The sequence below is a fragment of the Entamoeba nuttalli genome, assembly GCF_000257125.1.
Source record: "Entamoeba nuttalli P19 unplaced genomic scaffold asmbl_4450, whole genome shotgun sequence".
NCBI classification, from domain to species: domain Eukaryota; phylum Evosea; order Mastigamoebida; family Endamoebidae; genus Entamoeba; species Entamoeba nuttalli.
The window spans coordinates 1-12,773 of record NW_008576802.1 but is presented as its reverse complement, the minus strand read 5'-3'; the positions used below and the strand labels follow the sequence as shown (position 1 = coordinate 12,773).

Here is a 12,773-nt window from a genome sequence, read left to right as displayed (position 1 = left end):
TAGTATTTTAATTGTTAATAAAATTATTAGTATGTTTTGTATTTATTCTTTTGGGAAAAAAACAAAAATCTTAAAAAAAAAAAGAGAAACATGGAACAGCAAGTATTTTGGTGGATTTCTTTTCTTTGGATTTTTAATTGTGTGAAGGCACAGGATGAAACAGGGTGCTTTTGTATTGACCAAAGGACTGATGGATGTAACGAATGTAATGAAGGGTGTTTTAAAAATTTAGGTGAGTGTAAAAGTTTGTTTAAATGTAAGACAAGTAAGAAAATACAATTAACGTAATTCAGAATGTCCTGACTATTGTATTTCTTGTACATCAAAAAAGACGTGTTCACGGTGTTATGAAGGGATGATGTGGAATGGGACTCAATGTGTTAGTTTGTTAAATTCGTTTTTGTAAAGTGATAAGAAAAGAATTAAAAAATAGCATGTGACAATTATTGCCGAAAATGTGATAATCAAAATTATTGTAGTGAATGTGAAGAAGGGAAATACCTTCAAAGTGGTTCTTGTTCATGTTTGTTTTATTAATATGCAATTATATTTTGATTTATAATATAATAATTGGAGGTAGTTTGTAATAAAATATGTGATAGTTGTGATAGCCTTAATAGTTGTACTTCATGTAATTATTTAGAAGATCTTGTTTATTTAAACCAAACATGTGTTTTTTGTAACTCAATTATTTCTCAGTGTATTTCCTGCTTATCAAATATACAAGGTGAGCCATATTGTATTTTATGTAAAACGGGTTATTATGCAACTGAAGGAATATGTCAAAAATGTGATTCTACATGTGGAATGAGTGGATGTTATTCTGAAGGGTGTTATGATTGTATTGATGGTTTTGTTTTAGAAGAAAAAAAATGTATTTCTATTGATAATGCACATTGTTTAAAAGCAACAAAAAGTAAATGTGAAGAGTGTATTGATTCATACCATTTATATAATGGGACTTGTATAAAAATTAAAGACTCTAATAATGAACATATAACAGTTACATTAAATAAAATTAATTTAGAAAATAACTTAAATTATTTAACATATCAAGAAGAAGAAATAATATTTAACACACCACTTAATTTATTAAATGGAATTAAGGATTCAAATTCTGTGATTCCAAATTGTTTAAACATTACAATTTTTATTGATCAAGTTATTTGTTTAGTATGTGAATATGGGTATTATCCAATGAATAGTTTATGTTTAAAAAATCAAGAAAATGGACATTGTCTTATTCCTTTTAATACAATGAATTATTATGAAGGATCATCTTCAAGATGTCTAAAATGTAAAGAAGGAATAACAATGATTAATAATTATTGTATTTATGTTCCTTATTGTATAAAATATAGTTATGAAGCATGTATTGAATGTGAAACAAATTATATTCTTTATAATGAATTATGTTTTTCAATGAATTTATTTTATTGTGCTGAAACAAATGGAGTAAATTGTACTACTTGTATAGCTGGATATTTATTAAATTCAAATTCTATTTGTGAACGTTCTAATATAACTAATTGTATTAGTTATATCACAAATTCTAATTGCTGTTCATTGTGTTCAAATAATAAAATGATTTCTAGTTGCGAATGTGTTGAATGTAATATTCCTCATTGTTTAACATGTTCAGGAGAACATGATAATTCATGTAGTATTTGTGAAGAAGGATATTATTTAACAAAAAATAAACAATGTCAATCTTGTGCAGATAAATATTTAAATTGTTTAGTCTGTAATGAAGAAGGATGCGAATTATGTCAATCACCATTTATACTAAACGATCAAAAAGAATGTATTTTATGTTCTGCTATTATTTCTTCATGTGAACAATGTAATTTAAATGAGTGTTTTGAATGTGAAGAAGGATATTACTTAGATGATTCTTCATGTAAAAAATGTGAAGAAAAAGTTTTACATTGTAGTATTTGTGATGCAAATAAATGTAGAGTATGTCAAGAAGGATATTTTCTTGAATCAAATCAATGTAGAAGATGTTCTGAAATTGATGGTTGCATTGAATGTGATACTATGAAACGGTGGTGTTTAAAATGTTCATCAGAATATTATTTAAATACAATAACACACTTATGTGAAAATTGTTCTCAGAAAACAATTGGATGTTCAAAATGTGATGCATCATTAATGTGTTTAAGTTGTGAAAATAAAGAAATAAATAAAGCGAATGAATGTTATGTATCGATGAATAATTGTATCAAAATAAATGAATTAGAACAATGTATAGAATGTGAAAAAGGATATATTTTAAGAAATGGGGAATGTAAGAAATATGAAAATGAAAATTATTGTTTATCATATTATCATGATCATTCATTTGGATGTGAAGAATGTATCAATTCAATTTCAAATTCTGGTATTTGTTCTACAAATGATAGAAATGAAAGTTGTTATTTTACATTAAATAATGAATGTATTATTTCAAATTCAATAAAATATAAACAACCAGAAAAATGTATAGATACACATTGTATTATTTGTTCTTCTTCTAAAGAATGTTTATTATGTGAAAATAATTATTTTTTAAATAATAAATTTGAATGTGAATTAATAGACAATTGTCAAAATAACGGTATAAATCAATGTATTCAATGTACTTCATCTTATTATCTATTAGAGAGTCAATGTAAAAAATGTCAAATTCAACATTGTTTAGAATGTAATAAAAATGTTGAAGAAGAATGTATTCAATGTGATAATGATTATATTCTCTATAATAATCAATGTGTTTATAAAAAAGATTTTCATTGTAAAACAATTTCTTCTTCTCATTGTATTAGTTGTGATAGTGGATATTTTCTTTCAACAATAGGTGTTTGTGAAAAAAATTCTCAAGAAGATTGTTTAATACAACAAGGAAGTCATTGTGTTCAATGTAAAACTACAAATTTAATACATCTGCCAAATGGAACAAGTTATTGTAGTTCAACAGAAAGGACTGATAACTGTCAAATAGAATCAGTATTTGGATGTCAGAGATGTAATTTGGGATATTTTTTATATGACGGACAATGTATAAGTTGTAATATCAATTGTGCTAAATGTATAAACAGATTAGAAGAATGTATTGAATGTTCATTTGGATATTTATATAATTCTACATCAAGAATATGTACTACACTTATTGAAGCAAATAAAGGTTGTCTTCATTTTTTACCAAATAAAAAAGGATGTGCAATATGTAAAAAAGGATATTATTATGATAAAAAAAATTATAGATGTAATAAATGTGATATATCATGTTTACAATGTAATGATGAAAGTAGTTATTGTATCACATGTGATGGTTCAAAAGGATATTATAAATCATTGGATAACAGTTGTCAACTTGTTTCTACTATACTTCATTGTAAAACATTTGAAAAAGATCATTGTACTTCATGTCAAAATGGTTATTATCTTGAAAATAATAGGTGTCTTGGTTGTCAATTAGGATGTGGATTATGTGTTTCTAACAAAGGTTGTATTGAATGTTTAGATCAATATGTTTATAGAAATGCTACTCAAGAATGTATATATTATAGAGAAATTTCAAGATGTATTGAATATTCTGCTCATAAATGTTCAAAATGTACAGAAATATATACACCATCAACTGCAGGTGATGAATGTGTTTATTCTTTAACTTTACTTGCCATCATTGGAACACCTTCAATTACATTTGTTCTATTATTTTTATTTGCTCTTGTAATTATAGTAATATTAATACTTTATGCTCATCGAAGAGATCCAAAGAAAGAGTCATGGGAATGTAAAGAAATCATTTTTGAAGTTAAAGAAAGTTCAATACATTTACTTAAATTACCTGAAAGTAAAGTACTAATTAGTTCTTTGTGTATTGACTATACTAATTCTGGAACTCAAGTGATTAGTGTAAATGAAAGAACTAAAATGAAATGTTTTATCGCAAATAAACGTTCTAAATTAATTCAATTAAGATATTTGGGAATTCAAAATGATAATTTTGAAATCAAAGTTGAACCAAGTATTGCTGCTCTCAAAGAAGGTTTTGCAGTTGAGTTAACTATTTCAGTTAAGCCAAATTGTTCATGTTCATTTAATGGATTACTTCCTTTTGCACGACTAAATATGAAAACTGGTGAAATGACTTTCTTTAATATTCCAATTAAATTTGAAACAGAAAGAACAAAGAGGTTAGCGCACAATGAAGTGTCTCGTATTAAACTTATTGGTGAAAGTATTTTTGGGAAAACATATAAAGCAAATTATAATGGTAAAATAGTTGCAATGAAAAATATCAAAATACTAAAACAAGAAGATGACATGACTGAAGTATTTCTTAAAGATGTTGTTACATTTGATAAATGTAGTCGAGGAAGATTTATCACAGAATTTATTGGGGCAATATTTCAACTCAATAAATTAGCTATTGTAACAGAATATGCTCCATTAGGAAGTCTTAAAGACTTGATGAAAGAAAAAAAATCAAATCAAGTTGGAATGGAATTAAGGTATAAGATATTACATGATGCTGCACTTGGTATTTTATTTCTCCACAATAAGAACTTAATGCACTGTGATTTAAAACCACAAAACATATTAATTTATTCATACAATTCTCTTAATGAGACAAATGCTAAATTAACTGATTGTGGTTTTAAAAGAAGTAGTGACATGGTTACTTCAAATGCATCTTTTTGTAACAAAATTGTTAATGTTGAATATGTAGCACCAGAAGTATTAAAAAAAGACTTATATTTAACCTCTGCTGACATATATTCATTTGGAATGATTATGTTTGAAACAGTTCATTGGGAACCTCCTTTTCCAAAAAAGCTTTTTCCTTATGAATGGACTATAGCTCGATTTGTTACAGAAGGTAAACGTCCATCATTCAAAAAACAAGTTGACAATTGGGCAGTTGATTTAATAAAGTCATGTTGGAAACAAAGACCTTTTGAACGTACTCATGCAAAAAATATTGTGTCAAAATTAGAGAGTTGTTGTATTCATTAATTTATATAGAATTTGTACTGACTCAAGAATTAGTTTATAAAACATGATTTAACAAAGAAAAAATTAATTTTTTAATGCATAATTTAAATTTAATTAAACAATTAATTAAAATAACAGTCATACCATAGTAACAGACTTTGGCAATAAAGAAAAACGGTATTTATTATCTTTTTCTCTTAATAGATGGGACGATCTGTATGAAGCTCCTTTATTTTGTCCAATTAACTCAAACAAATCGTCAACCATTAATTTATTTACATTGAAGAATCCATGATTTGAACCATCATCATTTCTTTCCAGATCACCCGTGTCAATAACTTCCACTCGTTCTAATACATCTCCATTGTCATCATACAATGGGTCAGTCCAATGTCCAACAGCAATTTCATGATATAACTTTTCTGAAATTTTTAATACCTTATCTCTTCTGTCTGAATAAATAGTAGTTCTTTGGACAATGTTTTTAATATCTTGATATTTATTCTTAAATTCTTCTAATGAACAATCACAATTCATTAATACTAAGTTAACTAAATTCATAGTAATATCATTTGGAGAATTATAAATAGAAAATAGACATTGAATAGTCTCAAATGCTTGTAAGAAGAAATAACCTCCAACACCATGACACAGAATATGAACTCGTTTAAATTTAGCTTGATACAATGACTGTAATAACCAAACAAAATCATTCTGTAAGAATATATTATTTGCCATCATTTTGGCTTTTTTATTCCCATGTAATGAATGTTTACCAACTGGCCAATTAAAACAAATTGGTACAACATGTCCAGGGAAATTACCCAACGCTAGTAACTGTCCCATTTTCTTTAATGAATCTGTTAATGACATTCCTCCAGAATGAATATAAATTAAACCCTCACTTTCGTTTTTGACATTCAATGGCATCCAACTATCATCCAAAGTCAAATAACTTTTATCTTTCTTTCTTGTTATTTTTATTTCAACACTTTTCCCTTCTCCAATAGGACGATATCCTCCTATAAAAAACCCTTTATTGTTATGATCAACCGTAACAACAATATTAGTTTTATCTTCTGGTTTATCAGTAACATATAATCCATTTTCAATAAATTCTTTAAAACAATGACATATCTGTCCACATCGACACTCCTTTGGTGGTAAAACCATATTGACTTTAGGATATACACTATAATAATTTCCTGAAATAATACATTCAACACCTGCAACACCAACGAATGGATGTTTTCTTTTTCCCCACATAGTTCCATCTGCATCAGTTGCAAATAAAATTCTTACATTTTTCATCATAGTTCTTGAGTTATTCTCTGTTGACTCAAATGGTCCAACAGGAACACCATCTATCCATGTCCCAATTAATAATTCTCCTTGCTCAGCAGTGTCTAACCATGTACAAAATCCTTCTGCTTTACCATTGTCAAATTTCCCTTCAAGTGTCATTTGAGATGATCCATCTTGAATAACGTATTGAACCTGACCACTGCATGTGAGCGACCGAGAAATTGAAGATATTTCCCTAAATCCTAATAGTCTAGTAATTATTCTTTTTACTCTTTTATATGATGCAAAGACTAATACAGTCAATAGAAAAAGACATAAGGCTGAACAAATATAAATAGAGTACCAGTAAACTTCATCTGGAATAAGAAAGAAAGGATAACATACTAGATTGAATTCTACTATTAATGCATGGAATAAAGGAGAAACATATTGATTTGAAAAAGCACAAATTACAAAAATGAAGAAGAAAACAATATACTCTAAAGCACAATTTTCTGTACGATGTAATACTAATGTTGCTATTAAAGTATAAGCAATAAAACACAAGAAAAGAAAAATAAATGTAATGTAAGAAAATCCACGAGATGTATTTGAAAAAACTATTCCCATTCTTCTCTCAACAATTCTATTTTTCATTGAAGTATATGTTAATGATACATTATTATATTCTTCAGTATCAGGAAGTAATTTTTCATCTGAAATAACATCATCTAATTTAACAGTATCAGTTTGTGCAAGAACCATTCGAGGTGTATGACCTCTTATTTTTTCAATTTCCTCATCAGATATATCTAAATTATGAACTAAAGAAATTGTTGATTTAGTTGGTTTAATTTGAGTTTCAAATGCATCTTTTGATTCATATTCATTTGATATTCGTGGTGTTACACTAGAATGAGAAAGAAATTTTTTTTGTGGTACGTTAAGGGTTTGAGTATCATCTTCTGAAAGTAATTCTGGAGTTTTAACTAAATTAATTTGTCGTTTTTGAGTGAGTGACTCTATGTCCAATCCAAAATCACTTGAATCGTCACTTTCCAAAGAATTCTTGTTATTGTTTCCTTCAGTCATTTTTATGGTTTTATAGTTTTTGTTATTTTTCTTATCTCAAAAAAACTATAATTTTATTATAATTTTATTATAAATAATAATATCTCAAATTTCACTCAAACAATAGAAAAAATAAACAGAAAAAAGTCATTACAATTAATATTGTACCATACCAATGCTCAGACAATTAACGTCCTTAAATATTGAAAAATAATAAAATATTTTAGAGAGTGATAATAATAATACATCAATTTTATATTATTATCACTAACAAATTATTTAAAATATTTAATAATATAAAAAGATAAAATTTTCTTTGTTAAATTATTTCCCATAATAAAGTCTAAGTAAAACAAATTGATTTCTTTTTATCGTTTGAAAGAATAAATGAATATGTAAACATTATTTTTTTAGTTATTTTCATTTTATGTTAATATAAAAGAGTTTAACCATTAACAATAATCATAAATATATTAATAAAGATTGTATTATCTGAATTAGAGTTAATTTTTTTCTTTCAGAATAAAATTCTGTTTAAGATTCTTACTGAATAACAAGAAATAAAATAATGATGTTTTTTTATTCAAACTTAATTATTTCTCATTGAATAAATTACTAAACACATAACTAAAACATAAATAAAAATCGAATAATTATTTCATAACTTCTTCTGCTGCTTTAACTAACTTGAACTTTTTATTAGCATATTCTCCAGGACAAATTTCTCCATCTGTTTGTAAACAATTTTTCCATCTTTTTGGATCATTTGTATTTTCTTCATCAAAATTTCTCCATTCTTCAATAATTTGATCCCACCCATTTCTTAATTCAACTTTTGTTTGACAAATATTCCTATATAATTTACCTAACTTTGGTGGTGCAGTAAAGACTTGTGCATTTTCTCTTGTAGCAATATTAGGAATACTTCCACTAAGAATTTTCTTCTTAACAATTGCATCAGTTTCATTAGTATAATTTTCTTCATCACTGTAATATGGAATAACATGCTCTCCAGTAATTAAACGAGTAATCATTTCCCAACAAATCATACCATAACTATATTTATCTCCTTCATTATCAAATACAGGAGTATTACTTAAATGTTCAGGTGCCATATATGCAATTTCTATATCAATTAAATGATTTTCTTTATGTCTTTCACAGATTTGTTTAAATCCATATTCACTGATTTTAGCTCTTCCATCTAATGTAACAAAAATTCTTGTAGAATTTAATTGTCCATGAACAATACCATTTTCTTTCAAACAAACTAACCCCTCAGCTATATCAATTGCAATACCACAAATAATTTCCCAATTTAATTTTGGTCCTTGAAGTAAATCAAATAAACATCCTTTATCAGTATATTCTGTCATAATCCAAATTGAATTATCTGTTACTAAAGTTTTCATAATTTGAAGGACATTTTCATGATTAATTTTACTTAATTTCTTCTCAATATGTTCTTCAAATAATTTAGTTATTTCTTCATTCTCAAGTCTAATATATTCAATTCCAATAGTCTTTCCTTTATAGCGTGATCTCACAACTTCTCCATATAATCCCATACCTAATTTATTTTTATTTCCTATTGACTCTCCAAGAAATTCAATACTTTTTACATCAACTTTCTTTTCTTCTTCTAATTCTCCTTCATCTTCTTTATAATATAATAAATCAAATGCATCCCTACTTTCCATAAAATCCTTTTCAGTTTTCCTACAAACTTCCATAAATCGTTTAACAATATCAGGATTAACTCCAATATTAATCATATTTCTCATTGCCTGAGAAGTACTGACATCAGTAAACAATCCAATACCAATCATACGTGGAAGGTCATATTGAAGTGTCAATGAAAATTCATTTCTCATTTTGATATGAATACTATCAACAAGTGAAAAGACAGAAGTAATTTTACTTTCGGTTTTCATAGCAATTGAAAGAGGAGAATTTCCTGCATTATTTGCAATATAAATTCTTGCTCCAAACTTAAGTAATAATAACACCAAATCAAGTCTTTTTTTCTGAACAGCGTACAAGAGTGGAACATCATTTGAAAAATTTGTAACATCTGGAACTGCTCCATTTTTTAAGAATGTCTCTAATAAAATACCACAACTCCTTTGATTTTGGAATGCAATGTTAATAGGAAAATCTCCTTTATACCTTCCTGAAGCAATTCTACTATTTAAAATTATTCGAGAACATTTAATAAATGCTTCTAAACATTCTACAATAGTTGGTTCATCATGAAATCTCAGAAAATAAATGAAAGGAGATTGTCCATCATTATCTGGAGCATAAGGATTAATTCCTGGAATATTTAATAATGTAGTAATAAAACGAGAATCTTTACTTTGAACAGCGTAATGAAGGATTGTTAATCCACCATCATCCTAAAAGAAATATTAATTATAAATTTTTCAATAAAACAATAAACAAACTTGTTGATTAATATCAAGTTTATTTTTAATATAAATATCAAGTAACTCATTAAAACTTCTCACTCTCTTTTTAACAATTGCATATGAAATTGGAAATGCCACAGTTAAAATAGAAACTTGTTTCGTTAAAATATCTTTAATTTCTTTAGGATTTTTCTTCTTAAAATAATTTCTTATTGTTTCTACATTTTCACTTTCTATTAAACTATCTAAATTATCTATTTGAAACTCTGCCATTTAAACACTTAGAAGTATTTATTTTTAAGTTTTCTTTTTTGATTAAAAAAAATTATCAACTTGAAATTCAAGTTAAAATTATTTATTAAAATTTCTTGTCTTTTCAATAAAATACAACTTATACCATTCAATATTCAATCAATTTATTCCTTTTCTCATTCTTCATTCTTTTTTGGTGCTGTTTCTTCTTTTTCTTTTAATTGCTTTGCTTTCCTTTCTTTACGTCTCATTGCAAATTTTGAATTTCTTACTTTCTTTGAATTGGCTAAATAACTTTCAGTTTCTTTCTTTACTTTTCTCATTGCAAATTCTATTTGTTGTTCTTGAGAAATTTGTTTACTTTCTTTATCTTCAAAAATTCTTCCCCAAGTTAATCCTTTAATAAATCTAATATTCCAAATTTTATCTGCAAATGGAGAATGTCGATTTTTACCACCGATAACTTTTCCATTAAGCATTAATGCAACAAGTTTAGCTTGTTTCTCTGTTTCAAATTCAATCCATGCCTCTTTAAATGTTCCTTTTTTCTATAATAAAACTGTTAGTATAACTTTTAAATTTGGTTTATCTTTTTTTTAAGGAGTTAAATAACAAACTTTTTTATCTTCAACAAAATGCATACGACTTACTTTACCATAATTACTAAAAATTCCTTTGATAATCCCTGGGTTTAATCCTTTGTGAATAACACTAAGATAAATAATTCCATGTGGCTCTTCATTCTCTTCATTTATTGGTTTTGTATTTGTTTGTAAATTATCATTTTTTTCTTCTTTATCACTTTCACTATTCGTTTCATTTTGATTTTCCTCTTCCATCTTCTTTTCTTCTTCTTCTATTTCTTCTAAGTCTTCACTACCTAAATCTTCTAATAAATCACTTATCTCATTATCACTCATCTTTTATCTCTTTATCTAGTTTTTATTTACTTTTTTATTTTTTATTCAAAAATAGGTTTTTCTGATTTTATAATAACAAAATAATAAAAAAAGATTATGAAAATATAAAAAAAATAAAGTCAAAAATTAACTTTGTTCATTGAATGTCACGACCTATCTCATCTCCAACACCACTTCGTCCAACAACAAATTATATCACGAAAGTTAGCAGAGTATCAGAAGATTCATTGAAGTCTAGAAAAATCAAGTTATTATCTGCCCTTTCAACTCCAGGAAATTCAAATGCCAAACCAATCATTAGTGTGACAAAAATGATTCACTTAAACTACTTACCTATCTTTACTTCATATTTACTTCCATTAATGAATTATATAAATAATGAAAACCGTCCACAGACGGAACTTGAAAATGATGATGATTTTATAAATTACAAAAAGTCATTAGAACATTGTATTACAAGTACTTATCTTTTATTATCTTCAATGAAACCATCTCCAGTTGATACAATGTTAACTCTTTTCACTCCACTACCACCTATTCTTCAACAATACAATACATTATCACAAGATGAACAATTTAGAATAGAAGAGTGTCTTCATGAACTTCTTAGAAGAATATATGTAGCTAAATATAAAGAACTCTGTCAAAATACAATCAGTCAATTAACAACTAGTGTTCATCAATTGAAAGTATCATATTATGCTAAATTAGCAGATAAAATAGCAAAACGAAAAATTGAAATTCAAAATATGCAAAAAGAGATAGAAATACTGAAACAAAAACTTCTTACTTCAAAAGAAGATAAAGTTTCTACAATAACACAACCACCTTCAAAAAATATTAGAACGATAACTATTCCAGCTATTGGGGAGATTGTTATTTATGGGTATTGTGTTATTTGTAAATTACCTGGTAATACATTACTTCATCTCATTTATTCAAGTCTTGTTCCTGAAGATTGTAATTCTTTTATCAAATATTATAAAAATCTTAAAAATTGTAAAGTAGAGTTAAATGGAAGGTATCGTCATTTAATGTTATTCAATAATAATAACAAATGTTTCGATGAAAATAAAATTGCTTATTGGGTCCTTGAAAACCCAAATAGTCTTGAAGAGAAATATCGTTATCTTGTGAACTATTTTAATAAATATGTCAATTTTATTAAAGTAACACGAAAGGTACGTTCAGAACTTGGTGCATATTTTGTTAAGAACAATGACCGTCCTACATTAAAAATTCCAATTATTAATAAAGATAAAGGACTTTATATCACTGTTGAATTTGAATTTGATGGTTCTCGTATAGAACAATATAATGAATTATCAGACCCTTTTAGACCAGTAAGAACAAGAATTAATGTAATTACTGGAACTGTTTCTGAAACTCAAGTAAAAAATGTTATTGACATTTCACTTAAAGACAATACAAATAATTGGTTATCAAATATGGTTATGAAACTCTCTTCTTTATATTGAATTTTTTTTTTGTCTTAATTAATTTTTATTCTTCAAATATAAAAAGATAGTTTCTATTGAAAACTGTTAAAAAGTTACTCAAATGAGTCAAAAAATACATTAACTGAAAAGTTAAATTCATTAAAGATATCATAGAAATTCTAATCTGTTATTTTTGTATTATATGGCAAATGAACCAATTTAGAATAATAAGCAATTAATTAAGTATTAATAGAACTAGCTTCTATTCTTCCTGGCTCAGGGGAGACTAATTCTATAACTCCTCTTCGGGTATTTCTATGGAGTATGTTTGGTTGTGATTAATGCAGTATTCATTGACATTAATCATGTTTTTAATTACATTATTTTTTACTTCTTTCTCGATGTCAATATCA

At 26.3% G+C, this 12,773-nt stretch overlaps 5 protein-coding genes across 5 annotated transcripts; 2 read left to right on the top strand and 3 right to left on the bottom strand.

The window, feature by feature from the left end:
* Nucleotides 1–807: 807 nt before the first annotated feature.
* On the top strand, nucleotides 808–5,004 carry ENU1_103650 (protein kinase, putative; the record flags this gene model as incomplete). Its single annotated transcript, XM_008859386.1, has 1 exon — nucleotides 808–5,004. The coding sequence occupies one exon, from the start codon at nucleotides 808–810 to the stop codon at nucleotides 5,002–5,004; it is 4,197 nt and encodes a 1,398-aa protein (XP_008857608.1).
* A 117-nt stretch (nucleotides 5,005–5,121) lies between these two features.
* Nucleotides 5,122–7,359, bottom strand: ENU1_103640 (hypothetical protein; the record flags this gene model as incomplete). The annotated part of the gene is made up of 1 exon (XM_008859385.1): nucleotides 5,122–7,359. The coding sequence occupies one exon, from the start codon at nucleotides 7,357–7,359 to the stop codon at nucleotides 5,122–5,124; it is 2,238 nt and encodes a 745-aa protein (XP_008857607.1).
* A 632-nt stretch (nucleotides 7,360–7,991) lies between these two features.
* On the bottom strand, nucleotides 7,992–10,022 carry ENU1_103630 (ankyrin repeat protein; the record flags this gene model as incomplete). The annotated part of the gene is made up of 2 exons (XM_008859384.1): nucleotides 7,992–9,737; nucleotides 9,786–10,022. 2 exons carry the CDS (start codon nucleotides 10,020–10,022, stop codon nucleotides 7,992–7,994), a joined length of 1,983 nt encoding a protein of 660 aa, XP_008857606.1.
* A 155-nt stretch (nucleotides 10,023–10,177) lies between these two features.
* On the bottom strand, nucleotides 10,178–10,921 carry ENU1_103620 (RNA recognition motif (RRM, RBD, or RNP domain) containing protein; the record flags this gene model as incomplete). Its single annotated transcript, XM_008859383.1, has 2 exons — nucleotides 10,178–10,549; nucleotides 10,619–10,921. The coding sequence occupies 2 exons, from the start codon at nucleotides 10,919–10,921 to the stop codon at nucleotides 10,178–10,180; spliced, it is 675 nt and encodes a 224-aa protein (XP_008857605.1).
* Nucleotides 10,922–11,064: 143 nt separating this feature from the next.
* On the top strand, nucleotides 11,065–12,399 carry ENU1_103610 (hypothetical protein; the record flags this gene model as incomplete). The annotated part of the gene is made up of 1 exon (XM_008859382.1): nucleotides 11,065–12,399. The coding sequence occupies one exon, from the start codon at nucleotides 11,065–11,067 to the stop codon at nucleotides 12,397–12,399; it is 1,335 nt and encodes a 444-aa protein (XP_008857604.1).
* Between the last annotated feature and the right edge of the window lie 374 nt (nucleotides 12,400–12,773).